This window comes from Lathamus discolor, chromosome 1 (genome assembly GCF_037157495.1).
Source record: "Lathamus discolor isolate bLatDis1 chromosome 1, bLatDis1.hap1, whole genome shotgun sequence".
NCBI lineage: Eukaryota > Metazoa > Chordata > Aves > Psittaciformes > Psittacidae > Lathamus > Lathamus discolor.
Genome location: NC_088884.1, coordinates 69,415,872 through 69,438,934, shown reverse-complemented (window position 1 = coordinate 69,438,934; position 23,063 = coordinate 69,415,872). Strand labels below are relative to the sequence as shown.

Sequence of the window (23,063 nt, the reverse complement as noted above, 5' to 3'; positions counted from 1 at the left end):
GACCCATCTGTGCGGGTCACCAGACACAGGCCCAGCAGAGAATCTTGATCAAGACATCTTGAAGGACACAAGCTGTCCAAATTTTACACCACAGCCTCCAGCACACCACCCAACTGCTGGAGAGCCACAGGCAATGCAGCCAGACTCTGACCCACAGCTCAGAACAGCTTGGGGTAACAGTGAAAGTGAAAGAAGGAATGGTTATAACAGATTCTTTCAGGATGAAAGGGGCTGGAAAGAGCAGAAAATGAGCAGGTGGCAGTGGGAGGCAACAAGAGTCCTGAAGATGCTGAGGATGAATAAAATGGGGAAGGTGCTCCTTCCAGTACATTTCGCTGCCTGATCATAGTGATGGTGGATACTGCACACATCTGCACTGAGATGTGCTCTGCTGCCCTTTTGCACCTGCCTTCCCAAGAAATTGCCTTGATAGGTCTTACTCAGCAATTTTGGAAGTACTAGAAAAGTGAGTCAGAGACTCTTGGTGTCAGAGATTTCTCACCAGGGTAACATTTAAGCTCGAGTCAAGAAGGACAGAAGTATTTAAACATCCCTTTGCAAGACACCTCCCTTACAGCCTCCTCATCAGACTGAGCAGTTTGCAAAGGGCAGGCCTGACTATAAGAACTGCTGCCAGACAGCAGCAAAGGAAAAGCAAAACATCCACGTGAGCCAGTTACCAAATGAGTTGAGGAACTGCAGGTGGCCAGCAGAACCTCCCCCCACCAAAAACAAAAGGTGCTTCTAGTCTTCACTGTAAGAAAAACTTTCCAAACACAGCCCGTGTGGAGATAACTGCCAGAGGGAAATGGGAAAGAAGAGGCCTAAGGGAAATCATTTCTCCAGCACTCATTCAACCTTGATCTGCTTATGACATATTTAAAAGGCAAAAGTTAACATTAGAAGCAAAAAGAACAGGTAAATGCATTGAATCAAACAAAGGGTGCATAAGTGAAGCCCAGGTGAAACAGCACAGTGGGAGCAGATTAGAAAATAAAGGAAGAAAACAGGAAAGCCATGAGGACAGAGGATGGCACAGAGAGAAACACAAGAGAGAAAGTAAGATGTGGTCCTTTGAAAAAGGTCAATTGTGCTGCAGAGATTAACACTGAGTATTACTGTGAGGCTGCATTGTACCTTTGATGTTCCTGCACATTGCTAAAACACAAAAGAAGGGTCTTGATGTGGAGGAGAAGCCAGGGCAGATCTCTAGACCCAGTGACTGGAATTACAATGACCTGAGCCCTTTCAAAGAACCAGACCTGCTTCATGCTGTCTCCAGAGAAACCTCATGTGCTCATTCCAGCAAGTGAGCAAAGCCTTGAAACTCACCTGCTGTTTCATGGCAGCCAGAGGTGACTGACCTGGGACAAGCAGACAAGGGCTGTATCGAGGTTTAGATCTCCCCCATTCCCTCCCCCTCAACATACCCAATTCAGCACAGGCAGACGCACATGGTGAACAATACTCAGTTCCTCCTACAAAGCACTGTGTCACACTTAATCTCCACCTCCCTCCTCAACTCCAAACCACAACAGCAGCACTGGGAATTCAGGAGGCTGTTACACAACTGTGGGGTGTCTGCAACACAACGCAGCCATCTATTTCTCAAAGCTGGGACCTCCGCAATCCAGTAAAGGAAGAGGAAATCAGATTTTCTTCCCAGGGCTAATATCAGATACAGGAGATAAACTGTGTCTTTTACTGAGGCCTTCCTGATGCAGGATCCAGTAGAAAATAGTCTGATCATTCAAAACAAATCAGCCCACAAAACAGCACCTCTCCTCAGCTGTCTCTCAAAACACTATTAAAACCCCGCTCAAAGGAGTGCTCATCTCAAAAGTTCAGCAGCAAAAGGCACCATTGCCACCCCCAAACTTCATTCACTCCTGGAAGATGGCACAGTTCCTCCTGCCCATACCTGCTTGCAGAACCTCAGGAATCCAATAGAATAGGTCTTTCCCCACAGGCAGCAAGTCCCGTATACGCAGCTGGACCTGAAAGGACCAACACAAGACAACAGGGTTCAGAAGCAAGATTTGGGCTAGAGTGCAAGATTCCTACCCTCTTTGTCTACCACTCTGTAACGAAGTTGCAGGATGCTTTCTCCAACCATGACTACAGTTACAGCCATACCCTCTTTCAGAGACGAATTTAAAACAACATCCCAGTTCCACACTCTAATCTATTTCATTTATTTATTTAACTGACAGATCCTAGAGGAAGCACACACAACCAACTGAAGACGGAAACTATTTAAAGGAGGAGACAGGAATAAGAAAAGAAACAATGGAGTAGGCAGGTGCCCAGAAAAGCCGTGAATCAGTTCAGCTTGCTAAGAGGATGTGATCAGCCTGATCTGTTTCAGACCAGGGCACTGGTAAATCATCACCATCCATGCTGCCCAGTCCCAGCAGACACTTGCCACCTGACACAGTTTTTCAGGGCAGAGATAGAGCCATGCTAGATAGGCACAGAAGGAGGAGAGTGTCATGCTGCAAGCACAATAAATACTCACTCAATTGGTTTCCCTCTGATCTCAGACATGATGGAGCTCTCCCCTCCCAAGTACTCATAGCAGAGGCTGAGAAAGTTGTATATTACAAAGGCTGCAAAGACATCAATCAGAGCAAAATGACAACCAACTTCAAAACAGGTGCAAGGCCCAAGAGTACAGGCAACAGACCAAACATTAGGAGGGGCTGCTTATGCAGCATCTTTCCCTTCAAAGCACTCCAGATTATTTTCTCTTCATTTATCACCCTACCTCAGCACTCACAAGACTATTTGAACTGGAGTGTGGCCAAGGTCCCAGGCCAGTTCCATGACTCATGCCAAAAGGGTCACAGGACCATTTAACACTTTGGTCAGTCTCTGTTTTACTTGGCATCTGCAAGATGCCATTCTTTACAGGGTTCCTGTGCACCATTCCAGGATATTACATGGGTACTAAATAATTTGGAAAAGTTCTCTCTGATTCATCAGCCATACCTTATCTCCTATATTTAACCTGTTAGGCAAGGAACACCGTTTCTCTCTCTAAAGTAACCAGACTGTAGACGTAAGAGCTGGAGAAACAGAGGGGTTCTACCAATCAGTGAAACTGTTTTTATGGCTGGCAGAGACTTTTGAAAAACAGGCTCTGTGCTTCATTTCCCCAGAAAGCTGAAATTTCTTGTGCACTGAACAGGCTTCTGGGCCACCTCCTTTCTGCCTTCCCCATCAAGCTGGTACAGACGAGGAAGGACTTTTCAGACTGACTGCTAATACTCTGTGCCATTTCAATTCTCTTCAAGGCTCAATTTTGCTGATATATATAAACTGAGGTGAAGACACTGTGGGGAGGAGTCTCATCAGAACTACAGATAGGTTTCCATTTCACAGGATCCAAACCCACTTACTTAACTGTACATGCCCTGTCTGCCACTCGCTTGATTTGCTATAATTGCTGTTGGACTATCATAAAGTTGTGAGATTTTACAGGGCAAGGACTGTACTCTTTAAGTTTGCCACATACAGCCTTGGGGCAAAACGGCAGAGCAGGTGACCCTTCTTTCAACACAGTTTTCTATGACAGCCTGTATCTGGACACTCCCTGGAATGCCCACACCCAAATCCTGGGTTTACCCCCCAGCACTGACATAATACAAGAAGAAAATAACTTGGGATGGAAACAGAAGTCTCGAGGAACTTGGAAATAAGAACAAAAGCCTAATAAAGTACAGTGCTGAGAAGCTGACCTCACCAGGCAGCTAGTTATTAGACCCGAGGTCAATTTTCCCATGTGGATGGACTTCCAAAGTCAGAGACAGACATCAACTTTAATTCTTCTACAAGCATCCAAACTATGCCCCGGAAAAGAAGTACTCAACACTCCCCAAAACACTCATCATCTCAAAACCTTGTATTTACAGCTTGTACATGTGCCCAGCTGGCAAGAATGCTACAGCACATAAAAGCCAGTGGTATACCTGCTTTTGTGTACGTAATTGGGATATTGTTAAGCATCTGTAATCCTTGTGATTGAACAAAGTTTAGGTATGTTCACACAGCAACGATTTTGTGAAAGCCCTAACTAGAAAACACCAATCATGGAAAATTTATTGAAATAACTGTGATAACTCCTTTTGCCTGCAATTTTCCTGCAACTTAGCTGGCAGCTTCCAGCACCCAGAGCAAGAAAAGCTGAGCTTTTCCTATTGTCCTCCAGTGACCCCTGCCCTCTGATGTGGTCATTACAATACCAGTTGCCCATTCCACAAGCACTAGCAAATAGATGACATCAGAGGAAGAAATCATTCCATAAAGAAAAAGGAGGGGGAAATATTTGTCCATTCATCTTCAAGAGAAATGAGTGCTAACTATCAAAGCTCACCCCATCAGCAACTCTTCTCCAGTTCATGATCCACATTCACCAGATGGTGCTCATGACATCAACATAAGAAAAAACGCACCTACTTGTGTTAGTGTTACCAACACCCAGACTTGTACAGAAGCAGAGTCATGTGAAAGAACACCACCAAAGTCTGCTCCTCCTAATGTACGCTATGAAATGCCCCTAAAGGGCCCAAGATAGGTTTTAAAATGTATTAGTAAGGTCTTCTGCCCCATTCCTTAACAGAGCTCCTCCCTGCTTTGCAACCTAAAATCTTCCCCACAAAAGAAACAATGAGGTGGATGGCAAAGGAGGGAAGAGAACAAAAAGGCTGTTTCAAAACAATCCCCAGAAAAAGGAAGGGAGAGAACCTGCTGACCAAAGGTGCTTTCGCCTCCACCTGTAGCCTTCTTGCACAGCCCAACATGCTGAGGGGAACTCCAGAGCAACGGCTGCTTCCTGAGCAGATGCTCGAATGTTTGCAAACTCCCTGAGGCAGAGGGATACTGGCTGTTGCTAGGAGAGGAGTTTGGCAGAGCAGCAGCTTCCTGCTAGACCTGCACACGCATGCAGAGCAGGGAAACTAAAAACACAGGCCCAAACAAAGATGCCTTCTGAATCACGTGTGTGCATTTGCCATCTGCTGCTGCATCTCAGAGCACTGTCATGGATGTGAAAGAGGGCCTGCTGGTCCCTTCAGCTGATTAACTTGTTCACATGGCTGGGGTACCTCTCTGCAATGCAGAACTCACCACAACAACTGCACCAATGAGACATGATTTAATGAGGGTATGGTGATAAACTGTCCTCAAAAATACACTGCCAGAGTACAGTTTCTCCTCCTGGGTGGGCAGAGGCTTCTTTCTGGATGAGGTCAGGAGGGAAATGTAGACAGCATTTACTGGAGAGTAACCGTTTCCCTCGCATACAATAGCTGTATTATCTGCTGCAGATAACCAAAACCAAAGCAATTGGTAACTCATCCTGAACATGGCACCGTCTCTCCTGCAGGACTCCAAAGCACTTTATACCTCATGAACCCCAGGATGCAGTGGCTGTGATACCCTGCGTGAGCATGCAAGTGGCCACAGGATGGGACCAGAAGAATACATTGCTAACAAACTGCACCAAGAAAACAGAACATGGCAAGTGTCTGACTGCTGAATTAGTGCTGTTAGAAGGAGCTAACTGATAAATTGCTTTGTAGCAGGTAGAATCAGATTTTTGGCTCTGTACCTTCCTGAAGCAAAGGAAAATCATAAACTTTGTCTCTACAGAATATCGGAGAGAAGGCGCAATGCATCTTATTGTGCTCACAGGCCAGTGAGGAGAAGATCGGGTTAGATGGGGATCTGAACAACCTGGTCTAGTGAAAGTTGTCCCAGCCCATGGCAGGTGGGTTGCACTAAGATGATCTTTCAAGGTCCTTCCGGACACAAAGCATCCTATGATTCTGTGACTTTCAGGCATTGAACAAGACATGGTCATCTAGTGAGGCACCCTGTAAAACTTTGTCTCAGTAGGTGACAGTGATGCTTCCACATGTTCCCAACCAGAAGCAAAAATTCTCTCAGGGCAGAGACTTCCTGCCTCCCCCATTTTCTGTCTGACCCCTTTTTACCTTCATAGCAGTCCCGCACTGTGCCGAAGTAAACATAGTACTGGTCATTGGTGAAGAATAGGAGACTGAGCCATGAGTCAAAGGCGTAAATGGGCACAATGAAGAGGATCCGAACAATGTAGCGCTGTTCATTTGGGCAGCTGTAGCAGCGAAGGTGCATGTAGATCTGAGAGAAGGGAGAGGGGAGACCAGGATCAGCAGGATATGGAGTAGAGAGGAGAAAGTAAAACTGCAGAGTCAGCTGGGCCAGGAAAAAGAAACTCAGTAACTCATCTCTCGATAGCAAAGTAATACTACAAAATTAAAAACAAATCACCATTATCATACGATATTAATACAGCATCCCTTAGTTTGCAGAGGGAAGAAAAGGAAGTGGAGGCATTTCTAATCTAGTCACTTATAGGGAATTAATTTACTGTTATTATCATCACGTTGCCCATATTCTTTTGTTCGTACCTTTTCTCCCCAGTTATCAAGCCTATATTCCTGCTAACCTGTTTGAAGTACCTAAAGATTTATATCACTGCAGGCTGTTTTTCCCTGAAGAGGGAAGCTGCATGCACTTAAGCGCATGCTCATTCTAAACACTCTCACTCTCTTGGCAGCTTTGGATGCTTTCAAGACTTTCACCTGAAACAACCTAAGAGAGCCCTTCACAGCACTGCCAAGAGCTGATAAGGCACAACCCATCTTGGCTCAAGAAGTGCCATTCTGCACATCGGTGACAGCACAGCCACAAAGTGTCAGCCAACAAGGGAGCACCAGGCTCACCCAGCGTGCTCAAAGGAACCATGCAGACACACCGCTTGTTTTGTCCCACAGTTTGCACACATGCCAACCCCTGTAAGTCACTGGCTGTGGGGAGCACACTGTCCCCACCCTACCACTGCTCACAGTTTGTTAGCCATCATTAAACCCATACCTAAGATGCTTTCTCACAGGCTACCCACCTCCTGGAAAAGGTATTGACCACAAACATACCCTGAACATGAGCACTACTCTGGCCCAGTAACATGGCCAGAGCTTCAGACAGAGTTGTGGGTACACTCTGTCTACCACAGAGTGAAGCAGACGGCACGTTCTCCAGAGGCAAGGCCTCCGTATGCAACCCTCACCAAGCTGCTGCCCCAACTGCTAGACTTAACAACAGCTAGTTTATGACGTACGTGCCTCGTGACTGACTGACTTTGCTGCCTGAAGAAGCATAAGTATTTGCTTGAAGCTTCACCCTGCATTTGGGGGTGCTGTGAGGATTCTCCAGGGTCTAAAACAAAGCATACACTAATGATCTCACCTTTCCTTGGAAAGGGAGAGGGAGTTCTCTCTCCCTAGCTACTTGTTGCTCATCTCTCCTTGCCTCCTGGGCACATTCGGTCAAAATCAACTGAAGGGCTCAAAATACATCTGTTTCCTCTCCCTAACCCATGAGGAGCTCAAAAAAGTCTCGTTTCCTGAGAATAACAGGTTGAAAATAAACTAACAGACCTTGGGGTATTTTTTCCTTGTGACAATCCCAGTGACACATCTGACCCAGCACAACGATAGCTGACACCGGAGTTCAGATGACTCCAAGCTTTGCCCTTGGGATGTCACAAGAGCCCTGTGATCCGTGCGCCTACGAAAGCACAGGAACTGCTGCCTTGGAAGAGGACAACAGTGTGTTTCAATCAACAGAGTCTCTCTGGCACTGACCTGCATTGGTTTCTGCAGAGAAGGGCATTAATGCCTAACTGTGCAATGCTATACCCCAGAGGAAAGATTTCTTCCTACCCTCAGCAGGCGGTCAATCTGACAGGAGGAGCCATGGCACTTGTAATTGGTACCCAAGCTGGTGAAACTGCAGGTGTTAGTCTTATTCATCAGTGACTAATTCATTTTTGAACTTCACTAGCCCCTGTATTCCATGAATAGGCTGTAGTTTTCTAGATCCTAGTCATCACTCTGGAATCTACGGACCAACAGGTACAAAACACAGGTTGATAAATAACAGGGTTTGCATTTCCCCACTGTGTTTTTCAGTTCACATGATGACCGCATGAAAGAGAGGTATGGAACAGGATACAGGGTTTGCCTTGCTCTGGCTCCCAGGACACCTGCCCCAGAAAGAGGGGAGGGGAGAAAAGTTAAATAAAATATTTCCTGCTACTCCTTTCCGCAGCAGAGTTCAGCCTGTGGAATCCACTGGCACAGGAGATCAAAGGAGGTATGTCAAACAACAGATGACCACAGCCATTTGCCTAGCAGCTGACACAATAACAAAATGACTAGATTCAGCTACCAGACCTGGGAAAGGATGGCTTGAGATAATGCACCTTTCTGTAAACATTCAAAAGATGGCCAAATGTTTTACTAGTTTTAAAGAGTTTGCTTCCTCTCCATTTATACTACAGAGAGGAAGCAAACTGTCTGAACCTGGGCAGAAAAAGGCCCATATAAAAGTTGCCACCTTGATCAACACAGATAACATACTAGACCCGAAAGAAGAGGTCCTGGTACCACTCCAGGGACTGAAAACCCCCATCACACAGCTGCAGTGGGAGGGATATGCCACGGGATCATATGTGCTCTTCAATACGTGTGGGGAAAAGGATGAGAAGCATGAGTGACAGGGTTTTACCTGATGGCAGGTGATGAGCAAAGCTGTCCATACAAAGAAACCTGAGATAGCCTGAGCAGCAGTGGTCATGAGGAATACTGGCTGCTCCACAGCCGTGGGGCTGCCATCCTCCGGCATCCAGGAGAAGTTGGGAGCCACGGCTGGAGTGGTGGCAGTTGACCCCAGTCTGGGGGCTGCAGTGACATCAGTCATCACTATCATGGTGCCTTTTGGTGTGAGGTTCCAGTTGGGACTGCTAAAGAGCCACCCACGAGCCAGTATCTGTTAAGGAAGAGAACCAAAAAGCAATTGAGCCCAGCTGAAAGGACTCAGGAGCTTAACAGCAACAGTACTTTGCATCTCTCACATGTCTTTCACCAGGCTGCTCACATGCTTTACAAACAAGACCTGGGTAAGTCTGCCAGTGCCACCCCTCGTGATACAACAGATCATGCGGTCCTCAGGAACCTCTCACAACACAGCCTCCCCAAGACCATAAAACACTGCCACCACCACTGTCACCACCCTTCTGCAATAAAAATATTGAAGAACAAGATGAATACAGCATTCACCTAAGATCAGAAGGAAATATCTAAATCATCTGTACTGGAAGATGACAGGCACACCTAACTTAGCAGCTCTACTTCCCACAAAAGCACTAGCTATTCTGCTCTGTTCTAGTCTAGTTAGTCTGCCAGTCTTATAGCTTCATTTGGAAGGCAACAGAACAAGCAGCAGCAGGCAACAAGAACAGGCACCACAAAGCGTTACTGTGCAGCAAGGAGGAAAGAAGAATCTCCTTATTCCTCTAGCAAGGAATCCCCACCTCTCCTACTGCCATTTTTACAGCCAACTCAGCCCAAAGCACCTTCATTGGAAGGATAGGCACTGAAAGCTCTTCTCACAAGAAAAAAGAGCATGAAAGGTGATGTTTTTACCAAACACTGTATGGCATGGTAAACTTAGCCAACCTGTCACTAATTCTATTAACTTAGCATGGGTTTCTACGTGACATGAATTTAACCTGATTGGCCTTTAAAAGCCATCTGACCCATGAAAACATCAGTGAGAACACAAGGATAAGCAAGACTTCAAAGTAACATGACCCTTGGTCATTTCCTGGATGAAAAGCTATTTTCTTTCAATGGAACAAATTCTTGAAGGCCTAAGATCTAAAGCAGCCATGGTGTTCAATTTGGTTGTAAGCAGGCTCTAATGTGACCTCTGGACTGAAGGAAGATAATCCACTTAAACGAAGATCACAAGCAGGCAGCCACTGGTTCTAGCCACCAGAAGAGCTGCTTCTGATGCAGTTCTAGTAAAGACATGGTTATCAAGGGGAACAGTGTAATACTGCCTCCTTCTGATAACCTCCTAATAGTCTTTTGGGATAGCCTTTCTGTAGAAGTGCAAGACATAGCTCTTACATAGGCCTTTCAGATCAGCAGATGGAAAGGGCTTTAGAATTGTCAACGATCCATTGCCACAGTTTACAGTTGCAACAGGGAAGGACACATCTGTCATTTACTGACAGGTCCCATCAGAACATGGAAGAGAACATACATCCACAGATGAACTGCCGCAGCCTCGCTTCACCTGAAGCCACAGCACAAATCAGGGAATCATAGAATAGTTAGGGTTGGAAAGGACCTCAAGATCATCCAGTTCCAACCCCCTGCCATGGGCAGGGACACCTCACACTAAACCATCCCACACTAGGCTTCATCCAACCTGGCCTTGAACACCGCCAGGGATGGAGCACTCACAACCTCCCTGGGCAACAGATTCCAGTGTCTCACCACCCTAACAGGAAAGAATTTCCTCCTTATATCCAATTTAAACTTCCCCTGTTTAAGTTTTAACCCATTACCCCTTGTCCTGTCACTACAGTCCCTATTGAAGAGTCCCTCCCTAGCATCCCTATAGGCCCCCTTCAGGTACTGGAAGGCTGCTATTAGGTCCCCACGCAGCCTTCTCTTCTCCAGACTGAATAGCCCCAACTTTCTCAGCCTGTCTTCATACGGGAGGTGCTCTAGTCCCCTGATCATCCTTGTGGCCCTCCTCTGGACTTGTTCCAGCAGTTCCATGTCCTTTTTATGTTGAGGACACCAGAACTGCACACTCCAGGTGAGGTCTCACAAGAGCAGAGTAGAGGGGCAGGATCACCTCCTTCGACCTGCTGGTCACGCTCCTTTTGATGCAGCCCACAGGCACCCAGTAAAAGCAGAGGGCCAGGAGCATATAATTTCCACATGCGCACTACAGTGTGCAAACGGCCCCTCCAGCACATCCTCTTCCAAATCACACACTTGCACTAGCAGTGCACAGCACTCTGATTTTACTTAGGCCACATTCCATCTCATTTCTGCTTCCTCCCACAGGGGAAAGAGAACAAATACAAATCCTGTGAATTACCCAGATTTGCTTAAGCAGATACTATCTCACTATAGAGGGAGCTGCACAACAGTTATGCTTTAATTTACAAAAAAAAAAAACCCATCAAACGTGGCTTTTCTTTGTTCTTTCCAGTCATTCTTTTTCCAAAATATCCCTGCTCTCAGTTACAGCTTTCCATAACTGCACGTACTGAAGGGTAATTCAGTTACAGTCCTAATCAGTACAGGAAATGTAACTGTTAAGTTTTGAGTTTCAAAGCACATGCACACACATTACATACCATACCTAAAAATTTGGAAAGCTCAAGGATGGATGGAGACGTTGCAAGGTAGCAAGGTTTTTACTGCTTTGAGAAGAACAAGATTTCTACCCAAGTCACTTCTGAAGAGGCTGAACACTCAGTGCTGAGAGTGCTTCCACTGACCTCGCAAAGGGCACATCTAAAATGAAATCAGAGCTGATGCACAGGCGGTTAACCTAGCTCTAATTAGAGTCCAGTCAGCTGCAGTCCTGCACATCCCACTGCACTTTGGGAGCTATGCAAGGGAGGAAGCTGCTATGCCCTTTCTAAAGTTCATAGCAGAGAGGATCACTACTGCAGCCCACCAGCGGCAGGAGGGACCAGACCTGAAGCTCCAGGGTCCAGCTAATCACACTGACAGCACAGACTCAAATGCAGGGCTGGTAACATCAGCAGAGCTGAAGATCTGAAACAGAATTCCTCTGCTTCTCTGCACTCATTTTAAAAGAGGCTGAAACAACAAAAAGTGATCAACAAGCTTTCTGAGGTGACAAGGGTTGTTTTCAGCAGCAAGGACACTTATAAGTGTAACCTTAACACTGCCCCCTTGTGATTAGACATCAGCTGTCACCAATTCCATGACTGCACCTTTCTCTGCCTGCTCACAGTCATTAAACTAGTAACTCTTTCCAGCACTGTGTTCTGAAAGAAAACATACAACCTCTATTAACCAGGGCCCCACTTTTCATACCCCAAACCCCAATCCACCTCATCCATGAGCACCCCCTGTTCCTCAGGGTTGTCCCTGAGGACAACTTTTTAATGGCTTGATACTTTTTACTGGTTGCAAGAATCAGCTTGCAGTTCATTTTCCTTGCTAGTGAAACATGAAGGAACGCTAAACTCCCAAATCTGCAAAATAACACACACCTTCCAAATTATCCCTTCTAATCTCCTAAAGTCCCACACGTGACAAGTATAGGCAGTGCTCAAAGCTATTATGAAAGATTACTGAATGCAAGATGCTGAAGCTGTAAAAGCAATTCCGTACTATATTTAAAAAACAGGCAATAGCACAGATGACTGGAGCCTTAACCAGGTGGGTGGATTTCGACCCATTCACCACCAGCAGCTCAGAATCTGCTTGCTCCTCTTTTTCCTTTTCAAAAAGACCATCATAAAGGAAGGCTATGGCAACTGTCTTATTAGGCCTTGTTTCCAAGATGCCTCCTCCCCACAGGACACAAGCCCAGCACATCATTAGAACAGGCTTCCAGCAGAGGTGGTGCCTGGGAGCACGTCACAGTTAACACACTGCCTTGAGAAGCTACATATTGAGCATCCCAGGGTAAGCAGGTTCCTTCTTACCTGACACAGCAAATGTGTCTTGATACTTGTCTCTTGGACACCTACCAGCATCACGATCCCTGTCAGTGTCAACACATACCTTCCTGCCTCCTCTCATGCCCAGGGAAAAGGGTCCTTTCCAACAGCCACAAAGCTATTTCATATTCAGCTCAATTTTCTCCATTTTCCCATTTTGCTACTCCAGCTGTGCAACAACCTGACAACAGTTACAGCTGTGAGCTCTTCTCTGTGTACTGCCCCCAGCTGCCTGTATTTCTCTGTTGTTTCTTCCGCATTTTAAGCTCCTCGGGACAACCATCTTTTTGTTCTCTGACCGTACAGTTCCCAGCACTGCGAGGCACCAAACCATGAGGAAGGCACTTGACATTACCATATGGAAAATTAGGGGCATTTAGAAACCTGAATTATCAATGCAATACAAACCAACATAATGCATAACAAATTCTGAAAAGTTCTTTACTCTTTTGCCATATCCTGCTTTCTCCACCCATCACTTTCACCTCCATCTCACTGCTTCCATTTCAAGGGACAGTAAAGTTACCTGCACGCTTCGTCTTCCTCTCTGGAGGGCTCACCTAAATATATCAAATGAAAACATTTCAACATCACTCTTGAAGCTTTCCACATCTCCAACTGACGACCTTGCTGCCCCTGGAGGTAACCTGCAACACAGCAAGTCCCAAATGGGACCAGGAGAAAGGATAGCTAGGAAAAGCACCAAGCTGGAAACTGGAAACATGCATACAGAAAAGCGCATCTGGGTAAACACACATGGCTTCCAGATACAGACTTAGGTGTATTTCAGGATGGCTGCAGGAACCTGGATCAGCTCATATGATTCTTCTACGTGGGCTACATGAGCTTCAGGCAATACTTAGACCTGTGTGAGGTCTACACCAATGACCCCAAACCTGGAAGGCAGAGATGACACCTCCATCCCCAATGAGCTGTTATGTATTCTCACCCAGATGCCACTACAAGTTACGCACATTAGAGCAAGGTAAGACTCTGAACTGCTACAGGGCATTAGCTTAAACATCAGCCTAGTACTGGCTTGAACTTACCTAACAGATTTTCTGAAAGCACTTCAGCAGTATTAGGGCCTGCTCTCAATGCAAGGAGAGAAAAGAAAATGAAGCCGAGTGTGTGCAGTTTCACAGAATCACAGACTAGTTTGGGTTGGAAAGGACCTTAAAGCCCACCCAATTCCACTAGACCAGGCTGCTCCAGACCCCATCCAACCTGGCCTTGAACACTGCCAGGGATGGGGCAGCCACAGCTTCTCTGGGCACCCTGTGCCAGGGCCTCAGCACCCTCACAGGGAAGAATTTCTTCCTAACGTCTAATCTAAATCTACCCTCCTTCATTTTAAAGCCATTCCCCTTTGTCCTGACACTACCTCCCCTTGTAAAAAGTCCCCCTCCAGATTTTCTATAGGCCCCCTTTAGTTACTGGAAGGCTGTTACAAGGTCTTCCTGGAGCCTTCTCTCTTCCAGGCTGAACAAGCCCAGATCTCTCAGCCTGTCTCCATAGGAGATTTGTATCAAGATAACTATCCTGATGAAAAACCAGAGACACAGAACACTGTTACTGAGATTCCTGACAGTGAAGGGGCTCCAGACTGCATGGGGACCAGTTTTGCTAGAGACACCACACCCATGTAAAACTAGCACGGATGTGTCCACAGGGCCTGCATCCACAGAAAAACAGCAGCACACTAAGTCTTGATCAGGAGCAGATTGCCATACTTGTATCTTCTGGAAACAGAGGCCTTCTGTCTTTAACATGGCAGCTTCTTCCACCAAAAATAAACTCGGAACAGTAAACAGATGGGACGTGGCACAAGTGAAAACAAAAAAAAAAAACCTTCATTTTTGGCTTGCGTAAAGGCATGGAAAATGTTACCACTAAGAAGGAGCTATTTCTGCATAAGGACAAACAAACATAAATATGCAAACCCCACTTCTGATGCAACAAAAGCGGGGCAAGAGGAGGGAAGAAACGTTCAAGCTTAGTCCTTCAGTTCTTCAGGGCACTTCTGAACACACATATTCAACCCTAGAGTGCAATACAGGAGGAGTGGGCTGACTGCTCTGAGCAAGACCTGACCCGTCACTCTGCTGGCAGCAGAGCAGTCGCTTTGCCCTGGTGTCAGTAGGAAAAGAACCCCAAACGACGTGACTCTGATACCGTTCTCTGCCATCTGCAAACACAATCTGTGTTTTTAAAATAGATCATCTCCTCTGAGGCTGAAAGTATTTCATTTCTAAACTGCTGAGAGAGCAAAGAATGATACACAAAGCTATCCCGTGAAAGAGTCTTAACAGCTAAGCCTCCTTCTGCTGTACAAGACACGATCCAAGAAAACATGCATGACCTGGCTGCAAGGTTCTCCTGGAAAGCTACAAGGCAAGAAAAGTCCTTAAAACCTACTCCATACTTCCTGTAGTTTTAAACATCCACCACGCTGAACTTAGTTTCCATTAAGACACCACAAAACCATTCTCCACTCCCCTCTTAGATTCTTACTTCTCCAAGAGCTGTTCCATTAAATTTTCCTTACTCCAGACACAAAACGACCAATGCAGAAGAACCATGCAGCGGATGATTTCAAGTCTAAATTTTTCTACATCTATTAGGACACAAGCAAGAGCTTTAAATTAGTGAAAGCTTGAGCTTTATGGTTTTTCAGAATGTCCCCTAGACTTACAAGGACTACAAAAGCACAGGACAAAATGGTTCCAGATTTTAGACTATTTTAATCATAAGAATGCCTAGACTTGCCAACTGGGATCAGCTCTTTCCTTTGTGCTAGATATATACTGTAAATTCATAATTGATTTAAGGTCTTTTCAACCCCCAAAGGCATGGCATCACCAGCTGATCTGACAAGAGGTAGGAAAAGAAGGAGGCAGAGACCCAGGGCAAAATAACAGAACACACAGTAAGACAGTCACTGGTGCAGCTCAAATCAGTAGTAGCAATAACAGAAAATAAAATGCTTTTAAATTTATTACTTATTAAATTGCTTTTGCTCCCTGGAGTGGCATCTAGTTTACTTAGCTATGAAATATAAAAAGGTCCCAACAGTGCATTTTTAAGCTCTCCAGCAGCACTCCCAAAACAATCTGTGAGTTAAGTATGTGACCTGGCATGCAAATTTGACTAGTGCAACTCATTTCCATTTTATTATTCAGGGTGGGAAAAGCTTTCTGGATGTTATGTGGGTGAAAGTCACCCCACAGCACGCACTTCATACACAGGCACATATACAAAACTCCAAACACACATGAGCAATACTGTACTCAGCTAGAAGACGACCGTTCGTCAAGATTTACCAGAACAGCAGTTGAATCTACAGTTACTGCATTTTGTACCAGCTTAATGCACTTCTCCCTCTGCACACCAAATTCAGATGCAAATGCAGGGTTATTTCTCCAGAGGAGTGAGCGGGCTGAACGCTGCAGAGGTTTTGCCCAGTCACGATTTCCAAAGCAGCTGTCAGTACAGTCAGTGAAACGAGAGAGAAGTATCGCTGGGACATAAAACCAGTAGCGTCAGCACCAGTGGAGCAGGAAGACCAGTAGCCTCAGAAGCAGAAGGCAGAGGAGCCAAGCACCCAGGAGGACCAAAGCATAGGGCATGGTACACACTCACTAAGCCATATTCAAGACATGATCCAGTGCCTAGGTACACACACATCAGAGCATACCATACACACAAACAATTTAACCTTCAACAAGGCCATGCAATTTCTTTTCTCATTTTAAGGAAATTAAACTCTGAGACTACCAAAACAATCATCTCCACTTCCAGTTCACAGAGCCCCCACTCGTTTTGCTAATGCACACACAGTGATCCGAAGAGAGAACAGCTTACCCTCCCCAGGCACCCATTTAAAAACTCCGAATCAACAATAAAACCCTTTTACCCTGAGCCATGCAATCTTCTTTCCAGAGTGTTTTTCTGCTCTATTAATTTCTGTTGTCTCGCTGTACTCACACAGCCCTCCTCATCCTCCTCTTTTTTTTTTTTACTTTGTGGACTGATTCACATTGTGATAGGTCAACATCCAAAATCCAGTCCCTTTTTTGGAAAGGGACAGGAAAAAGACAGACAGGGGGAGGGAGAAGAGGAGGAAAAGGGATGTTCCCCAACCTTCCAACTGCTCCTTTGAGAGGAGGATCAAGCACATTTGCGTTATGCGCTGTGTCCCTTTCCCATATTCCCAGCAGCCCCACTCCACATGAACCAGTCAAGCCCTCTGCTCCCAGGAGAGAAACACAGAAAGACTACAAAGGCATTCTGCAACTGGCAGAGGGGAACAAGACTCAAAAAAAAGGATGTGTTGCAAACACTTGTGTCTGGCAGGACAGAGGAAGCTTAATTTCATTTTCCAAATTCTCAAGAACGAAGTCTAATCAGGCCTTATTCCACTACTGTCTCATACATCCTTCCCCTCCTCCAAGTGGAAGCAACAGTTTTAAACTTGCCACAGGGTATAGTTACTCCAAGAATAATCAGAAGTCAAACTCTACAGCAGGATCGAAAGCCACTGAACTTGCAGCAGTCACACATGAAGGAAGGTTTTTTTTATATCAGAACATACTTTTCCACACAGAATATAACATGGAGTATCTATCAGATCAGATCCAGACGTAAATTTAGTATGCAAATGTGCTGGAAGAAGCCAGACATCTTATCACAAGCCTAGGGAACTGTGCAGCAATGCATATGAGGAAGATAGCACATCTGACTTCCCCAGCAATCATTCTCTGATGCAAATATATAGCAGTGATGAGCACTGCAGAAATAAAAATGGTGATTCTCAACAAAGCACCCAAAGCCACTCACTATGACGCCATTCTGTAATTGCTAAAATAACATCTGATCTGGGTTTTTGTTTGTGAGTTGTTGCATTTCATGGACTCACAGAATCACAGCTTGAGTTGGAAGGGACTTTAAAGCTCATCTAGTTCCAAACCCCCTGCCAAGGGACACTTTCCACTAGAGCAGGTTGCTCAAAGCCTCATCCAACCTGGCCTTGTACTGCTGGGAGAGGAGAGCTCCTCCCCACACAAAAAATGCCAAGCCCTAGATACATCAACATTACAGCTTTGCTAGTTAAAGAGTGAGCCCAGACACAGCACTTCCCTTACAGAAGAGCTGCCTCTGGAAGCTCACAGGCAGAGAGCAATGCCTGGGGGGAGGAAACCATTCTCACACTTGCTGGCTAAAGCACAGCAGAGGGAAAAAACATGCTCTTCTGAAGGCTACTTACACCACAGCAGTGGCTGGAAGTTGCTCACCTTTTCCCGACTCGACACTGAAGCTGACCACAGAGGTTTGCAGAGAAGTCACCAATACTGTCAGAAGCTGACAGATGCCAACAGCTACTAACTCAATGTTGAGGCAATTCTGAATCCCCTCTCTCTTTCCCAGAAGTCAGCAACAGCAATGCCTTTTCTCTACACAGGTAGGGGCATGCCTGAGAGGGGGGTGCTTAAAAAAAAAGACGAAACTTCAACCCAGTTTTTCCAGACACTGTATCATTAAACTACTCAGGTGGATGAAGTTGCCTAAATGGGAATTTATATGAATAACTTCTAGCTGGAAACTCTACTGTGAAATCAGTGCCATCATAAAGCCATTGGGACAGGGGAAAGAAAGCCTTAAAGTCAGGTGAGTTTGGAGGAGGAGAGAGATCACCCCCAGCTCCCATGGGACAATCAGCTGCAAATAGCTACACCCACCACTAATCAACCCTTCCTGGCACAATTGGCATGAAGGAGACAAGATGTGGTGGGCCATGAAGAGAAACTGACTCTCCTCTAATCTGCCTCCTCAGGTGACTGGCTTGGCCAGGTTCATTTTAAGTAACCTAGACAGAGAGAGGCACAGCTACTTACACTCCTGCTGCCTGGGCTGTGTCTGTGCTGGAGACAGCAAGGCAACTGCAGGCTCCCAAGCAATCGGCTCAGCAGCCTCCAGTAGCATCCATGTCATGCTTCACAGCCTGCAGAAGGAACAATGGGCCAGCAAGGTCAGCTTTTAAGGTACGACTTCATCTCCTCTCCTTCTCCTAAACCTCACCGCTGCACTAGACAACATGTTGCAGTCATTTTTCTTTGCTTAACCAGAGACCTTTTTTTACCTTATTGCCACAGAGTTGACCGGGGGCCAGATGTACAACATACCCAGGCAAAGAGGAATGTTTTTCAGTTACACAAAAAAAAACCTGAGGGTGACACCATCTCTCTGCGCTCTTGGTCACTCTCCATTATACAACATCCTGAAATAGCTGATCCTTTCAGTATCATCAGACTCCCAGGCACTGTGACTGTAAGATAATAATAGCAATATTCCCATCCTTTCAATTCAGAGACATACTTGAGGGTGGGGAGGCAAATATCCACATACTTCAGGGGTTAAAAGATATTAAATGCTACAGGTAGAGCATGTAAGTTATTTCCCTTTTCAGATTTCCTGTAAATTATGCCTCTTGAGGGATATAAGACCTGGTCACAACCAGATACAGCACAGCTCCTGGGCATCTTGCCTATACGCTGCATTTTCCCTGGACACAGCTTGTTCGTGTTGCCATCCCAGATATGGTACTTACCCCATCACAAACAAAAACCCCATGGAAGCTGAGCTGATTTTTAAAGACTAGAGAGAATCTGGCTATCAGCAAGTACTCCAGTCACCTGCCTCTTCGTAGAGGAGGAAGACTCCAAGGCAAGATTCCTGGAGGATGGTGGCAACTCACTGCTTTAGCTGGCAGGATTTCACCTCCAAAACCTTCCTGGGGAATTGCTGCTCTGACAATACATCCACTTGCCCTCTCCCAGAGTAGTCCATAAGGGAGGAAAATGAAAAGGGAGGGAAGGAAATAAAAAACCCCACCAACACCAAAAGCATTTTCAAAACGGTGCTTCCAGTCCAAGCACTATCATATTTTAGAGCTAAATGTTTTAATCCATCTTATCATGGTTTCAAACCACTTTCAGAGCCCCAAGTGTTCTGATAGGGTGTAATGTCTTGGCAGGAAACCACCCTTCCACCACAAGAAAGCAAAGCCCATAGAGTTTGGGAAGAAGTGAGAAGAGCACACAACACACACACCGCTTCAAGCCAACAGATGGGCAAGTCAGCACACAAAACTCAAACCCGACGCTGTTCTCCACAACACCTCAATTTTCCAGGGCCTCGGCAAGCACAATCAATCACAAGCTCTAAAACAGAGACAAGCTTCTGCCCACAGCTCTGGCTGCTCAATAACAGCAGCAGCTTTGTTATGCGGAGAGCGAGCAGCAGTGTGCAGTAGGAAAGCTCTACTGTACAAAGGTTAAGTGCAGTTTCTCTCTGAGCCTGTACTATTCTCTTGATACTGCAGATAGTCCAAACTGTACATTCACCACTGCTTTATAACCTTGGGTTCTTCGATTTTAGCCTGAAAACCCCACGAAAACTAGTCATAGCACAGGCCCTTCAGAATCAACAAGTCAGGGAGTCCCCATCACTGGAAGTGTCAAAGCCAGGTTGTTTGGGGCTCAGGTTGGTCTACTGGAAGGGTGTCCCTGCCCATGGCAAAGGGGTTGGAACTGGATGATCTTGAAGGTTCCTTCCAACCCAAGCCATTCTGTGATTCCATGATTTGCAACTTCAGTATTTTACCTTCAATACTTTGAACAAAGCAGCTAGGTCCAAATAACAAACATCTCCCGAGGAATTCACTGCTCCACCAGCCATAGCTGCAAGAGCTCAAAGATACCCTTTGGGCTGCTGGAAAATGAAAGAGGCACTTCTGCTAGGAGGAACAGGCAAGAATTAATCTCCATTGCTGCAAACATAAGCCAATTAAACACAGACCCAAAACATGAGGGGAAAGAAGGATGAAAAGTAAGTTCCATCACATGGAAATTAAAAGGTTGCTGTCTTAAGTCACATATGATTATTAGATGTTTTAGTTAACTCAGCAGTAGAACTGGGTAGAGAAAGGGACTGACATTTGGGGGCGGGAAGGGGGGGAGGTGTCTTAAAAGTTATTTTAATTATAAATCAAGAAAAAATCCAACCCACCCTTCCTTTATTCACAAGAACAGAACCTAATCCCACAGCTGCAAATGCTCATCTCCCAGCCTGCTACCAGCAAAGGGGCGAACAAGCTGATAGAGAACAAGGCGGACTTCTAGCTGTATACTGTCACACCATTAGAAACCAGCCAGCTCAGAACGCTTTCGTTACGTCACACCACCTAATCACACTGCACTTTACTTTCTGACCAGCTTGTGCGTGTTTAAGAACCTTCCCCTTCTAACTGCCACGTGTCCCAAGGAGACAGGCAAATAATAGCACAAAAGATGCCCGAGTGACTGGGAGGCACCCTTCCCCTTGCCCCACGTTTCCAAAACAACCGTTTCAGCACTCTGAGCTGATTGTAGAGACCCCTGTAGAACATTTTACAGCAGTCACTCCTGCTCCACATGCAGGGGGAGCCACCTGCTGCATACGTGCCACTTCAGGTCTACAGCACAACCATAAAAACGAGGGTATTAAGGACTTTTAAACTGCTCCACTAGACCAGAGCAGATTCAAAGTGCATTTTCTTGTGGACAATGGTGAAAAAATGAGACTGAAGGAGGTCTTTGTGGAAGACCTTCACCATAAAAAAGCTGTCCCTGAAGCCCTATTGTTTAGTACTTAGCCAACATCCTAAAAGCCCGAGAGCTTACTTTTTTCCCAAAAGTAACACCCAAATACAAACCTTCAGTATTAGAAACCTGAATAACACGACTGTTTCTAGAGAAATCTCTGGTCCCTTTTAGGGAGGTTGCTAAGCTCTTTGACTCAAGGGTAACTTCCAGCAGCACAAGTTCAAAGGAACAGCTAAGTCTTGTGTTGAAAAAAGCCATGGATTTATTAGCGGGATATGCTTTATTACATTTTCATCGATTGTTGTGTTTGTCTCGCAGGACAGGAAATAGGTTTTTCTATTCATCCTATTACCCTTCGCTCTAGTATCGATCAATGCCTTCTATTTCTTTCTTCAGCGAAGGTAAACAGTCTTCTCTCTGGGGAAGCCTGCCTAGGTCTTCAATAATTACTTCTGTTCAAGCTCCTTATGTGGCAAGAACAGTTTCAAACTTTCTGTAAGCAGGAACCATCTTCACTATTTCCTCTAGATCTCCCACTCCTCCTCCTCCTCTTGACAGCTTCATGGTGTTTCAGGCAGCTTTCATAGCCTGAAACCACTCCAGTCCCTTTCCTGGATCACAATTCACCAGAACCCAGGCACACACATGTTCTTCCAAAGCCCTCCTTCCACTACGTGCTGCAGTTGCCAAGACTGAATTAGTCCTCATGGAGCCACTGACATTTCAAGCCATCATGATCAACCAAACAAGACCCATCGAAATTTACCCACGATACAGGCGCACAGTAACAGCCTCCTCGCACACCTACCCGTGGTGTCCATCAGCCCATACAGCCAGAACCAGCAGAGGCACAGCAAACACAAACCTGGTGCCCACCACCCTACTGGAGCCAAGCCGACAGTGACACCCACTTGATGCCGCTGCGAAGCGTGTCAGCACCGTACGTGTGTGTGTGCATGGGGAGACGGGATGTGCTGCAGCAGGGACATCCTATCCTGGGGAGAAGGGGGAACTGTGTGGGCTACATGAGGGGACGAGGTGCTGTGGGGACTGCACTGGGACCTCGTGGGGAGGCACGGGGGGTACGTGTGTATGTATGAAGGCCACACAGAGGGAATGTGCGTGGCGGGGGCAGGCTGTGGGGGCCGCGTACATGGAGAGCGAACATCGGGGGCCGCACACGGGGAAGAGGAGGGGACGGGGCACACGCACCGGGGGAACGTGCGCGGGCTGCCCGGCGGAATGGGGAGAAGGGCTGAGGGGGGGCCGCACCGGGAGGGCACGGGGCTGCGGGACCGCATGGAGGGGACCGTGCGGGCCACGCCGGAGAAAGGGAGGAGGGACTGTGGGGTGGAGGGGAGCGGAGGTCGCGGCCGCAGCGGGCGATGCGGGGCGGCAGGGCAGTTTGTGGGCGCCTTACCGAGCACCCCTCTCCGCCATCGCGGCCCCTCGGCCCCCCGCCACGTCTTACCTGCCGGCGGGCGGGGCTCGGCTGGTCCCAGCCCGCTGGGGTGAGGAACGGTCGGGTCGGGTCGGGCCCTGCCCCGCTGCCCCGCGGGCGGGCGGGCGCCGGCACCGGCGCGGGGGCGCTGCGGGCCTCAGGAGCCCATGGCGACGCCGGGCCCACCCCGGCCCTCCGCGCCTGCGCACGGCGCGCCACGCCCACTCCCCGAACAGGGTGACGTAACCTCCCGGTTCTTAAAGGGGCAGCCGCCCGCAGCCTGGGGTGGAGGGTAGTTGGTGCTCAACCTGACCCGAGCAAGGCTGTGCTTCTCTCGGGGTGTCCAGCGGTCCATCAGCTCTGTCCC

At 46.8% G+C, this 23,063-nt stretch overlaps 1 protein-coding gene across 4 annotated transcripts in view; it reads right to left on the bottom strand.

Annotated features, from left to right (window-relative positions):
- TMEM184B (transmembrane protein 184B) overlaps window positions 1-22,891 on the bottom strand; it is a 30,975-nt gene extending 8,084 nt beyond the window's left edge. Inside the window, exons 1-6 of one of the 4 annotated variants that reach the window (XM_065678348.1) lie at window positions 22,727-22,817; window positions 18,508-18,614; window positions 8,614-8,874; window positions 5,997-6,162; window positions 2,519-2,609; window positions 1,922-1,997 (exon numbers count right to left, since the gene is read on the bottom strand). In XM_065678348.1, coding sequence (XP_065534420.1) covers window positions 1,922-1,997; window positions 2,519-2,609; window positions 5,997-6,162; window positions 8,614-8,814 — 534 coding nt within the window. In that variant the 5' untranslated portion in view covers window positions 8,815-8,874; window positions 18,508-18,614; window positions 22,727-22,817. Of the gene's footprint in view, window positions 1-1,921; window positions 1,998-2,518; window positions 2,610-5,996; window positions 6,163-8,613; window positions 8,875-13,139; window positions 13,236-18,507; window positions 18,615-22,726 lie in introns of those variants that run through there. The other 3 variants (XM_065678379.1, XM_065678369.1, XM_065678358.1) reach the window with 3 other exon arrangements.
- Between the last annotated feature and the right edge of the window lie 172 nt (window positions 22,892-23,063).